Source organism: Equus przewalskii, chromosome 21 (assembly GCF_037783145.1).
Source record: "Equus przewalskii isolate Varuska chromosome 21, EquPr2, whole genome shotgun sequence".
NCBI classification, from domain to species: domain Eukaryota; kingdom Metazoa; phylum Chordata; class Mammalia; order Perissodactyla; family Equidae; genus Equus; species Equus przewalskii.
The window spans coordinates 38,820,081-38,839,157 of NC_091851.1; the positions used below are offsets into that span (position 1 = coordinate 38,820,081).

Below are 19,077 nucleotides of genomic sequence, written 5' to 3' on the forward strand. Positions count from 1 at the left end.
GGCTGGCCCCTTAAAGCATTTTTTTCAAATATTAAAACAAAGGTGGAGTAGAATAAAAACCTACACTGTTCTTTAGAGATAAAATGAAGCGATTTCACCCTGTGGTCATCGGTGCTGACAGGCCCCTTGGGGTCCACCCAACTGTTAGGGGTTCCTTGGGGGAAAGTTTGGAGAAATAGTCCTTAAGGTGCAAAAGAGGAGGTGAGGGATGGGAGAGAAGGAAAAAGGGAGAAAGAGAGGTGGGAGGACTCAAAGAGAAACAAGAAAGGGACGGCAGTATTTACCCGCCGTTTCCCCAAAGGTCTCTCTCTTTTCTCTCCCTTTTCCTCCAAACCCGCTGGGGCCCATCAGGCCTGAAAAACCCAGGGAAACGGGCCCTATTCCTTCCGGCACCCACATTGGCTGGCTTTGCTGGGAAACAGTTTCCTCTCTTAAGAGAGCCCCATGGAAGGCTTGTCTCTCTTTTTCAAAGGTTTTCTTTAATTGCATATGATCCACACTACAGACAGACACACTGATGCTGCTGTTTGTATATTTTTCTCTAGGCAGACCCATAAGGCAAGTCTTTGCTGGGCATGTTATTTACATGGTGGAAAGAACAAGCCATCTCCTTATTGAGGGAAGCAGACATGAGGGCTGGGGTGGGCGAGGGGGCTGTTGCAGCTGTGTGCTGGGGTCAGGACCAGCTTCCACTTCCCTTGTGGACTCGGAGGGGCCCCCTCTGTGGATGGTGCGACGTCCTCCCTGGGGTGTGGTTCGAGTCAGTCCTATGCCGGGGCCGCGCTCAGAAGCAGTATGTGCCTCTGAAGGCATCATAGTGATGGCAATAGCTTCAAGCCGCAGAGGGCAGGCAGGGCTGAGGGTGTCCTGGCGGTGGCGGTGACGAGGTGTGTCCTCTGGGCTCAGCTGTTGTCTCTGGTGTCCGAGGAGGCACTTCCAAACAGGATGTCACTGTCCTGGGACATGCTGCTCAGCTGCGACTTGGTTTTGATGAGGAACTGGGCCCTCCGGAACACCACCCTCTCCTGCTCCTGCTTGAGCTCCAGGTAGGAGCGGGAGAAGGTGTGGAAGATGGAAGTCACCGGGAAGGCCATGAGGAGGATGCCGCTGAGGATGCTGCTGAGCGCCACTACCTGGCCGGGCGTGCTCCTGGGTACCATGTCTCCATAGCCCACAGTTGTCATGGTGATGACAGCCCACCAGTAGCAGGCAGGGATGCTGGTGAACTCGGGGCTGTCAGCCATCTCATTCTCGATGACATAGAGGAGCGGGGCAAAGAGGGCAATGGCTACGCAGAGGAAGAGCAGCAGGAGCCCGAACTCGCGGGTGCAGCGTCGGGCCGTGAGCCCCAGCGTCTGCAGCCCCAGGGAGTGGCGGGCCAGGCGCATGACGTACAGAATGCGCAGCGCCCGCAGGACCCGCAGCACAAGCCCCACCTTGTCCAGGTAGTTGTTGCCCGCGCCTGACTTGCGGCGGCCCGCGGCCGCGCCGTCCACCAGCAGCGTGATATAGTAGGGCAGGATGGCCACCATGTCGATCAGCGTCAGCGGGCTGCGCAGGAAGGCGAACTTGCTGGGCGCCTGGATGAGCCTCAGGACGAACTCGAGGGAGAACCAGCCCACGCACACCGACTCCACGATGAAGATGTTGTGGCACATCTGGGAGCACTGGCCCTGGGAGAGAGGGCAGAGGTCAGAGGTCCCACTAGCAAGGAGCACAGGGCTGAGCTACCTGGGTGAAAGGTGGTCTGGGCAGGGCCAACCTGCCTGTCCATGTCATGTGGCCCCGGGGCTCTCTCTAGTTAGGCTCACTCCCCGGGCGATCACGGCCGGGCCCAGGGCTTGAGGGTGACCACTCCTCATCTCTTTCTCCAGCCCAGACCTTGCCCCTGACCTCCAAACCCCAGATGGGCTCCCACCTTGATGTCACCCCCGGGGAGTCTGATAGGCATCTGGCACTCGTCATGTGCTAAACCAGGCTCCCAGTTTCTTTTTCTTCTTTTAAACTTATTTTTATGGAGATACAATTGACATATAGCATTGTGTAAATTTAAGGTGTACAATGTATTGATTTGATACATCTCTGTATTTTGCAATCTGATTTCCACCACAGCCTTAACTGGCACCTCTAGCATGCCACCTAAGGACCATTTCTCCTTTGTGGTGGGAACGATGAAGACCGAGTCTCTTTGGGCTCCTGATTCCTCCTGCACACCCACCAGCCTGTGCTTTCCCTTCTTGGCCACCAGCAACCCCATCTTTCCCGTTGCTCTGGCCAGGAGACCTGGCCTCCTCCTGCCACCTCCCATGTGATCCTCAGGAAATCCTGTTGACTCTACCTTTGAAACAATTTCAGAATCAAATCACTTCTCACATGTCCACTGCCCCCAGCCACCATCCTCTCTGCCTGGACAGTTGCTGGCACCCTCGTCCCTACAGTCCACGTTGTACACACAGCCAGAGGGACCCTGAGACTGAATCAGATCCTGTCCCTCTGCTCAGCACCCTCCATGGCTCAGAGAGATACTCAAGTCCCCTCCTCCGCCCCAGGGCACATGTGGCCCGGGCACTACTTCCCCCACATCCTCGGCCCCTGTCCCCCTCACTCACCTGTTCCAGCCTCACGGGCCTCCTCACTGCCCTTCCAACCCCAGGCTCACCTGCCAGCCCGGCCCTGACTTTCTGCTCCCCCTACAAGATTCCTCTTCCCACATCCACCCTCCCTTCCTCCAGCTCCTTGCTTCAATATCACCTTCCCGGGGAGGCCTTTTGTGACCACCCCCTTTGTCCTGCACCCCATTCCCCTTATTCTGTGCTGTTTGTTCATAGTACTCATCATCTTTTAATATGCCTTAGAATTTACTTACTTATCACATCTGTTGTCTGTCTCCGCCCCCTGCCCCACCTGCCTCCTGCCCCGGCATTGTAGCCCCACAGTGCAGGCAGTTTGTTCGCTGCGAGTACCCCCGCACCTGGAAAGGCCCGGCACGCGGCAGGTGATCCATTCATATTTGTTACTGGGATGGATGGAGGAGCATTGGACTGGCGTTTAGACAGAGGTCCAGCTCAAGGCCAGGAGGTGCAGGAAAGACAGAGGAGCTGGCCAGGTGGGGTGGAGCCTGCTGGAGAGACCAGCTGTCCTGCTCAGCAGCCCCTGATCGCTGCCTCAGTGAATTCAGGCTTGAGGCTGCCTCACCGAAGCTTTCGAAGAAGCTGGAAAGCTGGAGTTCTACGTGAAATCTCCTGGGTTTTAAATGTGATAATTCAATACAGAGAAAACAGTCTATGAGCCACTTGGACACATCTGGGCACTGGATTTGGCATGCTGGCCGCCAGCTTGTCTCTCTGAAATCTAACTAGACAGTAGACTGTCCCAGTGGAACTTAAGCTCAAAGGGGCCTTTGGCTGAGAGGGAAGGCACGAATGGCTCTAGCCTGGGGCATCTCGTTGGGCCCTGGGCACAGCTGGTTCCACGAGTCTTGCTCTAATAGCTCGCTCTCCAGGAAGACGGAGAGCAAACTGCCACTGGGTGGGGCGTTGAGGTCTCAGACCTCTGGGACAGGAAGCCCCCTCCTCTGGGAAGCCTTCCTGGAGTGGCTCCCTCCAAGTATCCCCAGCACAGGTGGTGCGCCTCTCACAAGAACCCCCTCAGCTTGTCTTACACTTACGGTCACTGGGGGTGTCAGTGTCCCTCCTCTGCGAGAAGTGAAGCTGGAAGGCTCGTTCTGGTCACCCTGCCTGCCCGGTGGTGCCTGAATACAGTAGACACTCAAACGTGTGTTCAAGGAGCAAGTGAAACGGTGAACCCTACTGGTCCCCAAAATGAAGCAGAAGAAGAGCCTTTTCACTGGATCATTAAAAAGGCCACATATTACAGTCATGTGCCGTATAATGGCGTTTTGGTCAATGACGGACCGTGCGTATGACGGTGGTCCCGTAAGATGAGTCCCATGTAGCCCAGGTGTGTGGTGGGCTACACCATGTAGGTTTGTGTAAGTGCACGCAATGATGTTCACGTAATGATGGAATTGCTCAACGATGCATTTCTCAGAATGTATCCCCATCATCAAGCAACACGTGACTGTATTATTAAAAAAGCAAGTATCGGAAGTAGAAGAAAATGGTGGCTATATGAGTATTTTCCTGATGAAATGAGGACTGCATATGTTGGAGCTAAGAAGACGTCCATCCTGAGTAGAGGTACTTCCAACAGGTCTCTAATGATGGGCATTTTCTCTCTCTCTCTTTTTGGTGTGCACGTGTAATCTTTATAGTTTGCACTTCCCACATGCTCACGCGCAGGCATTGTTCCTATCGCTTCAGTGGACTCACTCACTGAATCCTCACAATGCTGTGAGTTGGGCCTGTTTACAGCCGACTGGATGGGTGAGGAAATTGAGGCACAGAGGAGGTAAGTAACTTGCCTACAGATACACAGCCAGAGTAGACGAAATAGGATTCAAATTCAGGCTGTCTGGTTCTAGCCCTGCCCTCTTCATCACTGCTCTTTATGCTTCTCAGAAGTTAATTTTACTGGTTGAGTGCTGTTTTCTTAATATTCCTTTTTAAAATTCAATGTACAAAAAAAAAGGGCCGGAAACCCCCTGCGAGTTATAAATTCAACAGCTATTGTTACTTCCTCCATCATACATGTAAGTGGAAAAACCCTCACGTGGTGAGTAGTTCTAATCTGCAATCAGAGAGCATATAAAGCACTTAGCACATGCAGGGTACACAGCCAGTGCTCAATAGATGCTGGCTGGCATGACATTTATGTTCAGTTCACACTGCCTTACCCATTTCTCCAATGCCCACACAATTTGTACCTGTGTGGACCTTTCGGGCTGTCTTGTACTTGCTTCCAGAACCTCTATGTGTGGGGTGGGGTCCTAACTCAAAGGCCCGAGGGTCTCATCCAGCAGAAGGCTGAACTGGGGAGCACACGTCCCATGGACTCAGCTCCCTCCAGGAGCTGCCACGAGGGACCGCAGGCCAGGGGGCCCGACCATATAAATTTTAAGAGAAGCTGGCAGTTGGAATTTTTAAGTGAAAAGCACCTTCCTTTTAAATGTTGGCAACCAAGTCAAAATTTTGGGCAGCACAGTGTGGACCGATCACACACTTCCCTGGGGCTGATGAGGCCCTGTCATGTGGACCCGTACTTCCATGTTTAAGAACACAGAGTGTGGACTCAGTCAGCTCAGGGTCTGGGCAGCCACCCTGCTCGGTGTCCTCATCTGTCAAGCGAGTGTGAGGACACCTCCTGGACAGGCTGCTGGAAGATGCTCTGAGAGCCAAGATGCAGGCAGACCTGCAGCCCAGCCCCGGCTCCCATCCACTGCCCTGAGAAGTGAGCACACAGCCCGTGTCCAGCCCTGGAGGAAACACCTTACACACGTTCTCTTATTTAACACAAAGAAATGCTCACTATTCGAAGTCGCATGCACACACACACACCTATCAATAAAAATTATGTTCAAGACCCAGAAAATGTTTCTGGGATATTTTTATACAGGAGAATTAGGAAGGTGGAGAAAGGCCTCAAGTAGGTGAAATAAATTTCGATGATATATGTCACGTGCTTAGCTTAGGGCCAGGCACGTCAGAAATCACATCATCCATTTTCCCCCATTCATCCATTCAACAGAGAGTGGCTGAGTGCCTCGTCCATGCTGCACATTGTTCTAGACACTGAGGGCACAGTGGAGACCAGGACAGGCACAGAGCTCGCATTTGAAGGTGGAGGTGGACAGGACACAGGTAAACACCATGTCAGGAGGGAATGGAGATGCTACTCAGCCACTGGCGCAGTCAGGGAAGGCCTCCTGGAGGAGGTGACAGTGTGGTCGTGAAGGATGTGGACGTCCAGGAGGAGTGGTCCAGCAGGCTGTTTTGTCTCCCGGCCTCAGAGACCTTCCCTCACTGCAGCCGGCCTGCCGCACCCAGCTGTGGGCTCCCTCTTACCTTCTCCTCCTCCTCTCTCAGGCTGGGCAAGGTGCTGACGGACAGGTTGATGGCGGTGACAGTGACAAAGAGCACCGAGAGGCAGGCGAACACTTTGCCGGGCAGCCCGGAGTGCGGCCTCTCCACCATGTCGCGCAGTCTCCGCATGCAGCGGCCCAGGCGGCCCTTGCCCTCCGCCAGGTCCTCGCTGTCCCGGTCCTTGCTGTCCAGCGCGTCGTCCTCGTCCTCCCGCTCCACCATCTCGGCGAACTCCTCCATCTTCCGCAGGTAGCGGCGCTTGCAGCAGCCGTCCAGGCGGTCCTCGGCGATGCCCCAGTACAGCAGCTCCTCTTGGAAGGACAGCGCGCACATCTCCCGCAGCAGGCGCAGCTTGCCCGCCCGCAGGAAGGTCAGGATGGTGCCGAAGGCCCCCGGGTGGCGGTCGAAGAAGAACTCGTTGCAGGTCACATCGTAGTCATCGCACACGTTGAGGATGTCGTCGAAGTTGGTGCAGGCCTTGAGCTGGCCCAGCCGCGTCAGCGGGAACTCCTCCAGCGTGGTCCAGGGCAGCGAGTACTTGATGCCGCCCACGTTGATGATGATGCGCCGCCGGCGGTCCTCGGGCTGGCCGCCCTGGCGGGGCTCGTCCTGCGGCCGCAGCCGCTGCGCGCGGCGGTAGAAGGCGCCCTTGAGGGACTGTCGCTGCGGAAAGAAGGTCCTGTGGAAGGAGGCGTCCGAGGCGCAGCTCAGGGCGCTGTAGTCGTAATCGGAATTGTCTCCCGGTAGGAGGGTCATTTTGGGCCTTCACATCCCTCCGGGGCCTGGGGGAGAAGAGGGGGAAGACCCTCAGTGACTCCTGAGTCTCGGCTGACCATGCTGATTCTGCCGCTATTTGCTGTTACGGACTCAATTGTGTCCCCCCCCAGTTCACAAGGGGAAGCCTGAATCCCCAGTGGGATGATACCAGGAGGCGGGGCCTTTGCAGCTAGTTAGGTTTCCATGAGTCATGAGGGTGGAGCCCCCATGAAGGCATTAGTGCCCTCATAAGAAGAGGGAGAGACACCCAGCTCCCTCCCTCTCCCCACCACGTGGGGGCACAGTGACAGGGCAGCCATCTGCAAGCCAGGAGGACAGTCCCCTCGAGAATCGCACCATGCTGGCACCCATGAGCCCGGAATTCCAACCTCCAGAACTGCCAGCAGTAAACGTCTGTGGCTGAAGCCGCCCAGGCTGGGTACTTCGTCACGGCAGCTGAGCTAAGACGTTCACTTAAGAGTGAAAATAGCAACACTGTTGTTCAGCCTTCCCTAACCTTCACGGTTCTTCGTATTCACCTCGTCTATGCTATAAGGACTTACCGAGTGCTACTGTGTCAGGCACCGCTTGAAGCTCGGGGGGCTCATAGTCAAGCACAGAATCAAACGTGGTCCCCAGCCCCACAGAGCCGACATCCTAGTGGACTGTCATGCAACATCTGTGCTGTTATTTACTTAACACTTGATTTTAAATTAGCCCCCACTTTTTGTATTTATTTAGCTTGGACAGACGGTCTAGTGGACGTCAGTGGCTCTCAACCAGGGCCGATTTGGTCCCGCAGCGGCAATGTGGCCATGTCTGGAGGCATTTGAGATGGTCATATGAGGGATGCTAGGGCATCTAGGGGATAGGGGCCAAGGATGCTGCTGCATGTCCTATGATGCACAGGCCACACTCCACGTCGGAGAGTCATCGGGCCCCAACGTGACCAGTGCTGAGTGAGAAGCCCTGGTGTTGTGGGCACAGGCGTGGGCTTTGGAGCCTCGTGGCGCAGGCAAGTTACTCAACCTTGATGTGTTTCAACTTCCTCCTCTGTGAAATGGGTGTGACCACATGGCCTGCTTCACAGGATTATCAAGAGGATTCAATGAATTATGTACCTGAGAGCACCTAATGCCGTGCCTGGCGTATGGGAGGTGCTCAGTCATTGTCGTCTATCGTTACTACATGCATTTATCTTAAAGGGACACCTGGTGTTGCTTCTATAAATGGGAAACCTATACCATTTGCCATAAATAAGAGGCGATGTCCAAAGTAACGTACAGTCCTCACCACGGTGCCATGTTTGCTCAGGTGTCAGGACACTTCATCTTGAGGACACGGGGGTGTGCTGGCCAGCCATGCCTGCTCCTCCAGGAAGCCTTCCTGGGCTCTTCCAGCTGAATTGAGTACCCCTCCCCCATACCTGGGGCATTTCTCTTCCCCAGTGTCACCACCCAGCTTTAGAATTATCTGTGTGCAAGACTGGCTCCTTTATTAGACTGCTCACTCTGTGGGGGCAGAACTGTGCTTTACTCATCTCTGAATCCCTGGACCCAGCAGCATAAGAAGTGCTCACCGAATGAGTACATTTCCTGTTGGTGAGGCCAACATGACGAGGCTACTTCTGAGAAACTGGGGTTAAACCATCAGCTTACATAGACTCTTTCCTTCCCACCCTCAAAGCTCAGACTCTGCGCTACTAGAATGAGATTGCTTATGCATTCCTAGCTCATGGGCTGAATTCGGTTCACAAATATTTTGCCGGAATTGAGAAATAGCATGTAAAGATTCATATTTTTGTTTTCTCTAGAAAAATCAGACTATCTGGCAACACTTGGCCCAAATTCCAGCTGAGAAATGGCTGCCCCCTTTAGGCAGGGCAGGTATGCTTCAATCCACCACAGCCGCCACCCTTCCCTATTGTCTCCCTAACACCCACTCTACTTCATTTCATCTATATTTCCTTCTTGGCCCCTTTAGGCATTTGAGTTTGAGACCCCTGGATTTTAGCAACAGAGCTCGCCAGAATTAAGCCAATGCAGAGAAAAGTAGTGAGATTCTAATACTTTGCTTTTTAAAATCACCCTCTTTCCCCACAAACCCGATCATCCATGGAGCAGCAAAGTCTATCAGTGCCCAATGGAAACCCATTTCCGACACCTGAGTGTGACACCTGAGTGTGACTCTGTGTTCAGGGAAACGAGGCCATGTTCAGGGAAAGCGCGCGCGTACACGCCCACACGTGCACCCCCGTATGGATGAGAAACTGCTTCACAGGAGCCAGGAGGCCGGGCTCCACGTTTGAAAGGGGGTCCTTCCTATCAGGAATTCTGTTACAGAAGCAAATTGTCACCCCGCTCATTTATCTTTGGGGAAAGCCACCGTTTCACAGATTGGGTTTGGGAAAGCTAGGCTACACCTGTGTTTGAAATTAAAATCATTGGATTTGAGAATGTTGCGAATGTTTTTAACTTCTCCTAAAATTGGAAGCCATCTCCTCAGGCAGCGCCTGCCAGGATCCCTCAGAGGCGTGGGAACACGGCCTGTCAGGCGCTTCACGGCAGGGACGTCGAGTTTCAGTTCTGCGGCTTCATCTTCGCCACCAACGAGAAGCGGAAAATGACACTCTTTTTGGCGAGAATGGTGATGGAGGCAAAGGAAGCTTCCTCTCATCCTGCAAGCCCCGGGGAGCTCTCGTGAACCCCACAGCTGCAATCACCTCTTCTCCTGGGGAATTTCTTCCTTCAACCCTCCCCACTTTCCCTCCAGCAGAAAGCTCCCCTAATTAGCGACTCTTCATTCCTTTCTCTCAGGACGCATGTCAGCGGTGAGTTAAAGGCTCGGCGTCCTGCGTGGAAAGTTATCCTGCCTCAGAAGCCTGCGGAGTCTGGAGAAGAGGACAGAGCACCCTTCGTTCAGGCTGCTTGCACACGGAGGGCCAGAGTTCCCTGGGGAGGGCCAGAACTTGCTAAATGAGGATGGGTCCACTTTTCCCTGGCCCTTGGTCTTGGGGGCGCCCAGTGTGATGGGCGTGGGGAGGCCGGCTCTGTGCGCTGGGCTCTAGAGTCGCGAGTGAAGTTCATAGATCAAACAGGCCCCAAAGTCCTGCTTCTGGAAAATAATGCTCCTCTTCACTCAGCCTGATACCCTCACCAGAAGTCTGGTCTTTCAAACTTTCTCTACAGTATTCGCTCTGTCAGTTCTAGAGCATGACGGATACTAGTGATGTTGCTTCTGAGGGTCTATACAGACGCTTGAAAAGAGGAAGCCGTCTGGGAAAGGGGCTGCAATGGTGGGGACGAGGAGCAGGAGTCCTGAGGGACTGTCACTCATTCCTTCAACGCTCACCACACGTCAGACCTGTGCTCGGTCTAGGGGCACAGCAGAGAACAAGACAGCCCCTGTGCCCATGGAGCTGACGTTCTAGTCGGGGAGACAGTCTCTAAATAAGTACGTAGATCATTTCAGGTTGTAGTGAGTGCTGTGAGGGAAGCAGAACAAGGTGACAGATGGAAAATGACTGGGGGGGCAACATTAGCTGATGGGGTCTGGCAGGGCTTCTCAGAGGAGGAGTCCTTGGAGCTGAGCCTCAAGGATGGGAAGAAGCCGCCCTTGTGAGGACCTGGGAGAGGGTGTCTCAGGTAGAGGGGAGGGGAAGAGCTTGCTCCCCGACCTGGGACATGGATGATTAAAGACCAAAGAGAAGGCTGAGTGGCCTGGCAGAGTGAGTGAGGGGAAGGTGGGAGGAGACGAGCATGGGAAGGCTGGCGCCAGATGGAGCAGGGCCTCGTGGGCATGACATGAGCTCAGAAGGCTGTGAGTGGGCCCGGGAGACCAGGCTGGAAGCCCCTGACATCACTCTGGAAAGAGGTAACTGAGGGTTGGACCAGCGGAGGGGACTGGAATTGGGTGGATGTGGGAGGGACTTGGGAGGAAGAGCGGACTGGACTTGCTGACCGACAGGAGTGAGGGAAAGAGATGAATGTAGGGTGATGCCAGTGTGCCGTTCGCCGAGGTGACAGAGAGGTGGCGCTATCATGAGAGCTGAGTTAGAGGCAGCTTCTGCTGGCTGTGAGATGACGGACAGGAGAGGGCGTGGGCAAGTCACAGATGGAGAGAGAGGAGGGACCCGTGTCTCACGTGGATGATGGATAGTGTCGCCCCATCAAAGCTGGCCTGATGATCATCTGTGTGTGTGTGTGTAGGGGGGTGGCATTAGCTGGTAGCTTTGACCTGGCTGGGCTGGAGAGGGCAGGAGGGCCAGGCTAGCAGAGATATGGTGAAGCCCAGAGGCCGGCGTTCCCTGTACCCAGCGCCCAGCACCCACTTCCTGGTTGAAGCTGCATTGCACACCAGGCCCATGTGGTTACTGCAGGTAGACACCACTAGGGGGGTGTGGCAGGCAGAATAACCCACCCCTCTCGCCCCCTGAAGATGTCCATGCCTTAATCCTAATGCCTGGAACCTGTGAATATGTTAGATCATATGGCAAGGAGGAACTGAGGTTGCTAATCAGCTGCCTTTGAGGTGGGAAGATGCTCCTGGATTCTCTGGGGGCCCCATGCAATCACAAGGGTCCTTAAAAGATGGAAGAGAGAGGCAGGAGAGGATGTTAGAGTGATGCGATGCTGTAGGAAAGACCTGACTGGCCAACACTGACGGCCAGTGTGCAGATGGAAGGGGCCACGAGCTGAGGAGAGCAGGCAGCCTCCAGAAGCTGGAAAAGGCAAAGACTGACTCCCCAGGGACCCTCCAGAAAGGAGTGCAGCTTGCCAATGCCTTTATTTTAGCCCAAAAAGGTCCACTGGAGGCTTGTGTCTCCCAGAAGCGTGAGGTGACAAATCTGTGCTATTTTCAGGCACTCAGGTTGTGGTAATCTGTTACAGCAGCCACAGGAAACTAACACAGGCAATGCTCAGGAAAAGCTGTCCTCCTCCAGCTTGGGGGACCCCTTGTTAACTACTCCAAGCTGGGGGAAAAGAAGAGCCCACAGGCTCTGAAATCAAGAGACCTGGGTTCAAGGCCAGCCACTCTGTGACTTTGGACAAGTCATGTCCTGCCTCTGAGACTCAGTTTCCTCATTTGTAAAATGGGGATGTGAATAGGTCCTGCCTCCTTGAGTTATGGTGAGGACTAAAGCAGATGACACGGGTGACGTGGTTGGCACATGCATGACACACCGTAGACCCTCAGTGGATACCTGCTCTATTATTAGCTATGAGGAGGGTCTGTCATCACCTCCTCCACCAGCCAGGGGCGACTCCTGTGTGGACCCGATCCAGTGGGATTTGAACCCAGCACTGTCGGACCACCAGAGCCCTCCACTGCAGGAAGTGCAGTCTGGCATGGCCTCTGGGAAAATCATCGAGGTGCAGAGGGAAACGAAGGGTGCTGATGCCCTGTGACCCCAGGATCCTACTCCCGGGTCTATTTCCCAGGCCTGGGTCCCTGGGGTTGTGGCAGTCATTGCACTCAAATCCTTGACTCAGGATCTGCTTCTGGGAAGTCAGATCTGAGAGAAGCAAGGTATAAGAGTGTGTCCAGTGTTGCTTTTGGTGCTAGGAGGTCCCCCAGCATCCATCCTGGGGGAAATGGACAAGTGATGCATACAGATGGCGGACTCCCATAGATTGCGCAGGAATTAGAAGCGATGCACTAGATGTAGGTCTGGCAATACATTTAGATCTTAAAGACATGGTGCCAAGCGGAAAAAGAAACAGAATAGCACTATGCTATTTATGTAAATCACCACACACAAAACAGTACATACTTTACGAAGACTCAGGCGCATGTAAGGATCTGTATCAACCATGAGGGGGTGCCCAGGGGGGGCCGGGGAGGGGGAATAAGCATGGAGATTGGACTAAAGGGATCAATGAGCAAGACGGCCTGGCACGGGCTAATGAGGAAGCGTGCTATGAAGTCAAGACTGGGGTTAACACGACTCTGGGTTTTAATCCAGGTTAAATAAAGAAAAAAAGGGAATTGCACAAAGACAGCCAAGCACCAGGTTCCAAACCGCCCTGGGGCTCAGTGGAGATACAGACCCTCTCAGTCAGCATCCCAGAGCGGGAGGCCCAGGAGGTGGCATTTTTTGACAGGCTGCCCTAGAGATTCTTATGCATGCTAAAGATCCAGAGAGAGCAAAAGGGGCGGCAGGAAGACCTGGAGAGCCCCAGGGGCCGGGGAGCAAGAGCTGCTCTGGGCTTCGGCGGGGAGCCCCTTGCCCAACTTCTCAATCTCCCTGGGGCCCTGGAAGGCTCTGGGGGTCCCACGCTTGGGGGGCTCCACTGGAGGAGTGGAAAAGCTGCTTAGAGACAAAAGCCTACTTCGGGGCTGCCGTGATCAAACTCCCCTTTGTGAGCCACGGATCTGCTGGCTCTCCCCTGCAACTGCTTTCCTTCCTCTTGGGAGAAGGATGATGTTCGCAAGCTAGGACCGGGGACTGGGTACACTTTCCCAAAGATAAACGATCGTTTAAACCATAAGGAGTTCTGAGCAGCAGCCCCACCACGAGGCTGCTCTGTGGTCAGCGTCTGACTGCGGGTTGGGGTGCAGGGCCTGGGGAGGGGTAGAGGGGGTGGTGGGATGGGATGAAGGGCCAAGTCAGGCTGGCCTGGCCATCACTGCTGCTCCTGCCGATAGCCCTTTGACCTGGCCCTCCGTACCCTCTGAGTCACCGGCCCTCTCTGAGCCTGGTTCCGCCCCACAGAGTGGGGATAAGTGTGCCTACCTCCCAGGGCTGTTATAAGGGTCTGGGGAGTGCAGGTTTGCAGCAGGAATTAGCAGGGTCACCCGATCTCTCCTCCTCATGGCCGCACGCCATCAAGGACGTGAAAGGTTTCCACGAACTGTTGTGCGCTGATCCCAACTGCAAAAATACCTCCTGGCTTTCTCTTCGGGGTTTCAACAAACCACCGGCCTCTCTCGACTCTGCTCTTCCCGTCCTACATCCACCCCTTAGGACGGAGCTCGCCCATCCCTTAGGACCCAGCGCTCTGCCCCTCTTCCGAGTGCGAGTGCGAGGGGGGATGCAGAAAGAGTGCTACACACTCACAGGGCTGTAATAGCAACAACCAGCCTCTCCTAACTGCACACTCACTAAGTGCCAGGAGCTCTGCTAAGAGCCTTAACTGTGTGAGTCCATGTCCTTCCCTAAGAGGCAGGCAGTACCATTAACACCCCCATTTTACAGATGAGGAAATTGAGGCTTCAAGAAGGGAACACTCATGGCTCTGGTGATAAGGGATGAAGCCAGAGTCAGACCAGGTCTGTGGAACTCCAAGTCAGACCTCTCTGACCTCTGATTTTACTGCCTCCCCGGATCCTGGTTCCGGGTATGTGTGTGTGTGTGTGTGTGTGTGTGTCTCCACCACCCGGAGCAAGCCAGGGACTGAATCTCTTGTCTCTATTTTCTACAGACAAACTTTTGGAAAGTCTTTGGGGATGAGGAAAGCAGGCAATTGCCCATGGCTGGGGGAAACATCTTTATTCCTCTTGTGTATTTGTATAAGACCAGAGTAAGAAATCAGCAAAAACCCTGGTTTTGTTAAATTCTGAGTTGCTATCTGAGTTGGCCTCCGGGCAGAAGATCTCTCCTATGGTGTGGACAGAGGTAAGGGTGTGGCCTCTGGGCCAGGCTGCCTGGCTCACCGTTTAAAAGCTGTGCACCCTTACTCAAATGCCTTCACCTCTCTGTGCCTGCATGTCCTTGGCTGTAAACTGGGGTAATCACTGCATCCGTCTTGTAACTGCTCGGAGCTGTGCCCGGCACATGGGAAGGGCTCTGTGTTTGCTCCCGTAGCTTTTGTGCAGCAAGCCTGGCCGAACCCCCCTCCCCCATTTCCTTTCTTAGAGGAGGAATGTGAGGCACAAAACACCTTGCAGAGGGTGGACTTCAGCGCTGGCTCTCCCTCTCACCTGGCACTGAAGTCAAGTCTCTCCCTCGCTGGGCCTCCACTTCCGCATCTATAACATGAACTGATGAGGCATGCCCCTACGGGAGGCAGTCCCTGGGACCTGTGAACATGTTACCTGACAGAGCAATGAAGATTTTACTGGTGTGATTAAATTGAGGATCTTGAGATGGGGAGATGACCCTGTGTCATCTGCTGGCCCAATGTCATCACCAGGGTCCTTATAAGATGGAGGCAGGACGGTCAGAGTCAGAGAAGATGTGATGATGGGGGCAGCCGTGAGGCCAGGGGCTACAGGTGCAGCCAGCCTCCAGAAGCTGGAAAAGGCAAAGAAATGGATTGTCCCCCAGGAGAAACACAGCCCTGTGGACCCCTTGATTTTAGGCTAGTGAGACCCATTTTGGACTTCTGATCCCCCCAAAAATGTAATATAATCAATTTGTGTTGCTTTAAGCCACTAAATTGGTGGTAATCTGTGGGAAACTAACACAACCTCCAAGGCAACTTTCTAAAAGAAAAGCATTTCTCTCCTGAGCTCCTTGAGCTTTGGTTTCTTTCCTTCAATGCTTCTCCACTTGTGTCATTCTCCAACTCCACGTGGGTGTCGAGGGGACCCTCCATCCCTCCACACAGCCCTTCCTCTCCCAGGGCGGCTTCCTCAGTCAGGGTCAGGGCTCCTGGCTGGGCTGACTCAGAGGCAGGTCAGGCTGCATTAATCCCCGGTTAACACGTTCATCAAAGCGGGTCCAGTCATTAGCCTGGCCCAGGTCGGGCATGCTTGATCTCCGAGATAGGCTGCACCCGAGCGGAGAATCTTTCTCAGCTACCTGCCTGCTGTCCCTCCTTGCCATCATCCAACCATGCTGGACCTCTGTCCCGCTTCCTGTGAGCTGGGGTCCAAGTCCCCGGCGGGGGCCGGGGAGTGGGGGAGATCTGCTGAGCGCTGGGCTCCTCCTTCCTTCTCCCACCTGTCCCCAAATGAGAAAATGTGCCAGTCTCCCCCCGTACAAAAAAGACAGAGGCGGCGTCTGGAGCCTCCCTACTCTGCAGCTGGCAAATTAACACAAATGTACTTTCGCCTTCTACCAGGAGGTGTTTCGGGGTGGGAGCCAGAAAGTCCTTTTCTGTTTGCCTCCTTGCAGGCTGAAATTTGGGAACACAGGCATGAGCAGAGGAGCAGGCTGGGGGAGCAGCGGGGACTTGGGGCAGCAGGAAGGGGACACCTGCTTAAAGCATCTCTCAGTTCTCTTTCCTTAGGAAGCGTTGAGGCTGCGGTCTCTGGGGAAGTGAGGAAGGAAGGAGAGAGAGCATGGTGGTGCCTGCCTGGCAGGGGAGGCACGGGGTGAGCGAGACACAGCCACCCCAGAGCAGGGCAGAGTCCGAGGCACAATTCAGGTCCCATCTGTTAGCACATCCACTTTATGTTCTGATTTTGTTAATCGAATAGTCTGCTATCTAATAAAAAATGGCCAACCGTGATGGAGTGCTTGCAGCTAGACTTTCTTGCCTCTCCTTTTTTATTCATTCTACCCAGAGTGGCTTTTCCAGCCGCCATTTTCCACCCAGGGGCTCCATTTCCAGGTTTAATGAGTCAACCAAGAGTGGATTCCCAGACCCCTGTACCTTTGGCAACAGGAAATGTTGACTCTTCATCAGGTATTGGAAAAGGGGATGCGGAGAAAGGTCAGCCCAGTCATGACACCCTTTAGGGGCCCAGGGGCTTAATTCCTTGGTTCTGTTTGACTCTCAGCCCTGCATCCAGAACACATCTCTCTGCTCTTCTGTTTCCTCTCACCTCTCGCCAGAGCCCAGCTGTGTGTCTTGTGCAGAGAATTCAAAGTGGCAGTGGGATCGGAGTGTGGCTCCCAGATCTGCCCCAATCAGGCTCCAGGGTGCCCCAAGCCTGAGTTCTTAAGTCTCGGGACAGGAATCAAGGCTGTCTTGTTTCCAGCACATTCATGGTTCCCCATGGGTTTGGAGTGGGTCCCACGACAGAAATCTTTCCACTGGAATGGGCTGGTTGAGGGAATGACTGATGAGGGCAATCCCCAGAGGCCATCCTTGCCTGTCTGTCAAACATACCTTCTCTCCCTCCCCACTCAGCAGGTGCCTCAGCAGAGCTCCAAGACAGAGGACACAAGGTTGAGCTCAGGTCCAGCAGAGCCTGAGAAGTCCACTCAAGAAAGCTGGCATGCCCTGGCCACGTGTCCCTGGCAAGCCCAGCAGTGGGGCCGGGTCTCCAGCAGTGCCAAACTTTCCTTGGAGACAGGCTCTGGTGAGGCACCCCAGAGTGCCTCTGCCTGCCGTCATGTGTGTGGGTATCAAACACACGCTAGTGAATACACCTCTGCTCAGATTCACAGAGGCAGGAGCCTCCCCACTCCACACACACACACACACACACACACACACACACACACACACGGCTAATCAGAGCAGCTCCTCCTCTCTCCTCACCCCCCTGCACTCATCTCAAGGTGTCAGCAAGAGGGTGGGTGTCTGCGTCTGTCTCATCTACCTGGGTGACTCTGGTGCCCGGCACCCTTTATGTGCTTCAGAAAATGCCGACCAAGTGGACAACTTAATTAATGATCCCCGTTGCTGGGAGCCTGCCCTCATCAGTCAGCTTAGATCAGTATTTCTCAACACCCCTCCCCAATGCCACCCTCCCCTAGGGAGCTTTTTAAAGACCTTTTCTTCCTCTCCAAGAACCTATTCCAGCCTCCCCCTCCCCTGGAGAACGAACACATCAAATGAGCCAAGGAAAGGCCCTCTGCCACCTGTCCCAGGGACCCTCTGCCTGTCACAGTCCCACCCGAGGGGGCTCAGGCCTCCTCAAGGGAGGGGCTGGGTCTTAATCCCTACTTCTCTCTGGGCTGCAGGCTGGCCTCCATCCGGTCCTACCCGCATCCCGTCCCTCTCCTGCACTGCTCTCTCGCCAGCACAGTGCCTCAAGAACTGACTGTGAAACAGTGAAATCACGGTGACGGGCACCTGGCCTGGGGAGCTGCCCACAGCAGGTGCTCAATCAGTCTTTGTCCAATCCGTGAACGAATGAACTTCTCTCTTTTCCTTCCTCCCCCAAAGGCTCCCGTCCACCCAAGCAGAGCCCCTCCTGGGTACGGAGCCCCTGAGGCTGAGGAGGCCATCACCCACCTTCCTACCAGTTGCTGGAGCCTCCCGTGAACAGAGCTGTCTCGAAATCCCCAGCGCCAGGCACACAGTAGACGCTCAATAAAAGCTTGTTGAGTTAATGAATGACTCAGTAAAGCTCAGTGGTGGGGATGCTCCATTCCGTGCCTAAGGATGGAGTCAATGAGCGAGTGACAGACGCCCCCCCCCCACCCCAGACTCCCCCCAACACCCTTTCCTCTCGGGATCCAGCCAGGCGGCGAGACACCTCCGCCACAGCCAGGATGCGCCCCGCGCCGCGTCACCGCGGCGGAGAACGTCCAGCACTTCGCACCCCGGGGACCCCTCGGGAAGAACTCAGCTGGACCCGCACCGTGACCGCGGCGAGCGCGCCCCACGCCGCCGCCCGCTGCTCCGGGTCTTCCGTCGCCCCAGCCTCTCCGCTCGGTAGGTTTCGGGGCCCCGCCAGGCGCAGCGCCCCCCGACCCCCAGCTTACAGGCGCGGGGGCCGCTCGGCGGCTCGGCGGCGCCCGGCGAGGCTGCAGCGCGTAAAGTTCCCACCTCAAGTTCCCGTCCCGGCGTCCCCGCCTCGGAGTTGGCCGCGCCGCGGCTTCGGTTCCCCGGGCTGCCAGTGGGTCGCAGGGAGGACGCGAGAAGGGCTGGAAGTCGCCCGGGGCGCCCGCGTCGCCTCCCGGAGCCGCGGACAAACTTGGGCCCCCGGGCCCGGCTCCGCTCCTGCGCTCGGACCCAGGGCCGCCCCGCCTCTGCGCCCCGGTCCCCGCCAAGCTCCGAGCGCGCCGCGCGGCAGCCGCCGAGGGAGGGAGCGGGGGCAGGAGGCGGGACGGAGGGAGGAGACTGCGCGCGGGGCGGGGAGAGGGGGCGGGCGGCGGAGAGCGCGGCGCCGGGCATCGCCCCGCAGCCCGGGCGGTGGCAGCGCCACGCGGGCACCGGCGTCCGGGCGCCTCAGCCCGCGGCCCGTAGCTTGGCTGGGCAGGGCTCCTCACGGCACCTTCTGGAGCCCCGGCCTCGGGGGCACGCACGAAGCGCCCCCTGCCACCCCCTCTCCTCCTTCCCCCGCCCCGCGCAGGCCGTAGGCTCCCGGCGCTCGGCTGCCCCGGGGCTGCACGCGCTCAGCCGCGCGCCAGCCTCCTGGGGTCGCGCGCAGTGTCACGTGCTTTCCCTGGCTGTTCAAGTGCACCGCTGGTCACTGGAGCCAGTGCCCCAGGGTCTACACGTGCCATGCAAAGTCCCACGCTCCGCTGTCCCGGGGCCGCATCCTCCACGCGCTT

General features: G+C 55.8%; 1 protein-coding gene across 4 annotated transcripts; it reads right to left on the reverse strand.

Annotated features, from left to right (window-relative positions):
• Positions 1-518: 518 nt before the first annotated feature.
• On the reverse strand, positions 519-18,626 carry KCNG1 (potassium voltage-gated channel modifier subfamily G member 1). 4 transcript variants are annotated; one of them, XM_070589461.1, is made up of 5 exons: positions 18,350-18,594; positions 17,813-17,956; positions 14,775-14,973; positions 5,964-6,763; positions 519-1,673 (listed from the first exon to the last, which is right to left on the reverse strand). In XM_070589461.1, the coding sequence occupies exons 4-5, from the start codon at positions 6,735-6,737 to the stop codon at positions 903-905; spliced, it is 1,545 nt and encodes a 514-aa protein (XP_070445562.1). In that variant the 5' UTR covers positions 6,738-6,763; positions 14,775-14,973; positions 17,813-17,956; positions 18,350-18,594; the 3' UTR covers positions 519-902. The 4 variants fall into 4 exon arrangements, with proteins under 4 accessions (XP_070445562.1, XP_070445561.1, XP_070445560.1 ...); XM_070589460.1 differs by lacking the exon at positions 14,775-14,973 and having other exon boundaries at positions 18,350-18,598; XM_070589459.1 differs by lacking the exons at positions 14,775-14,973; positions 17,813-17,956 and having other exon boundaries at positions 18,350-18,626.
• Between the last annotated feature and the right edge of the window lie 451 nt (positions 18,627-19,077).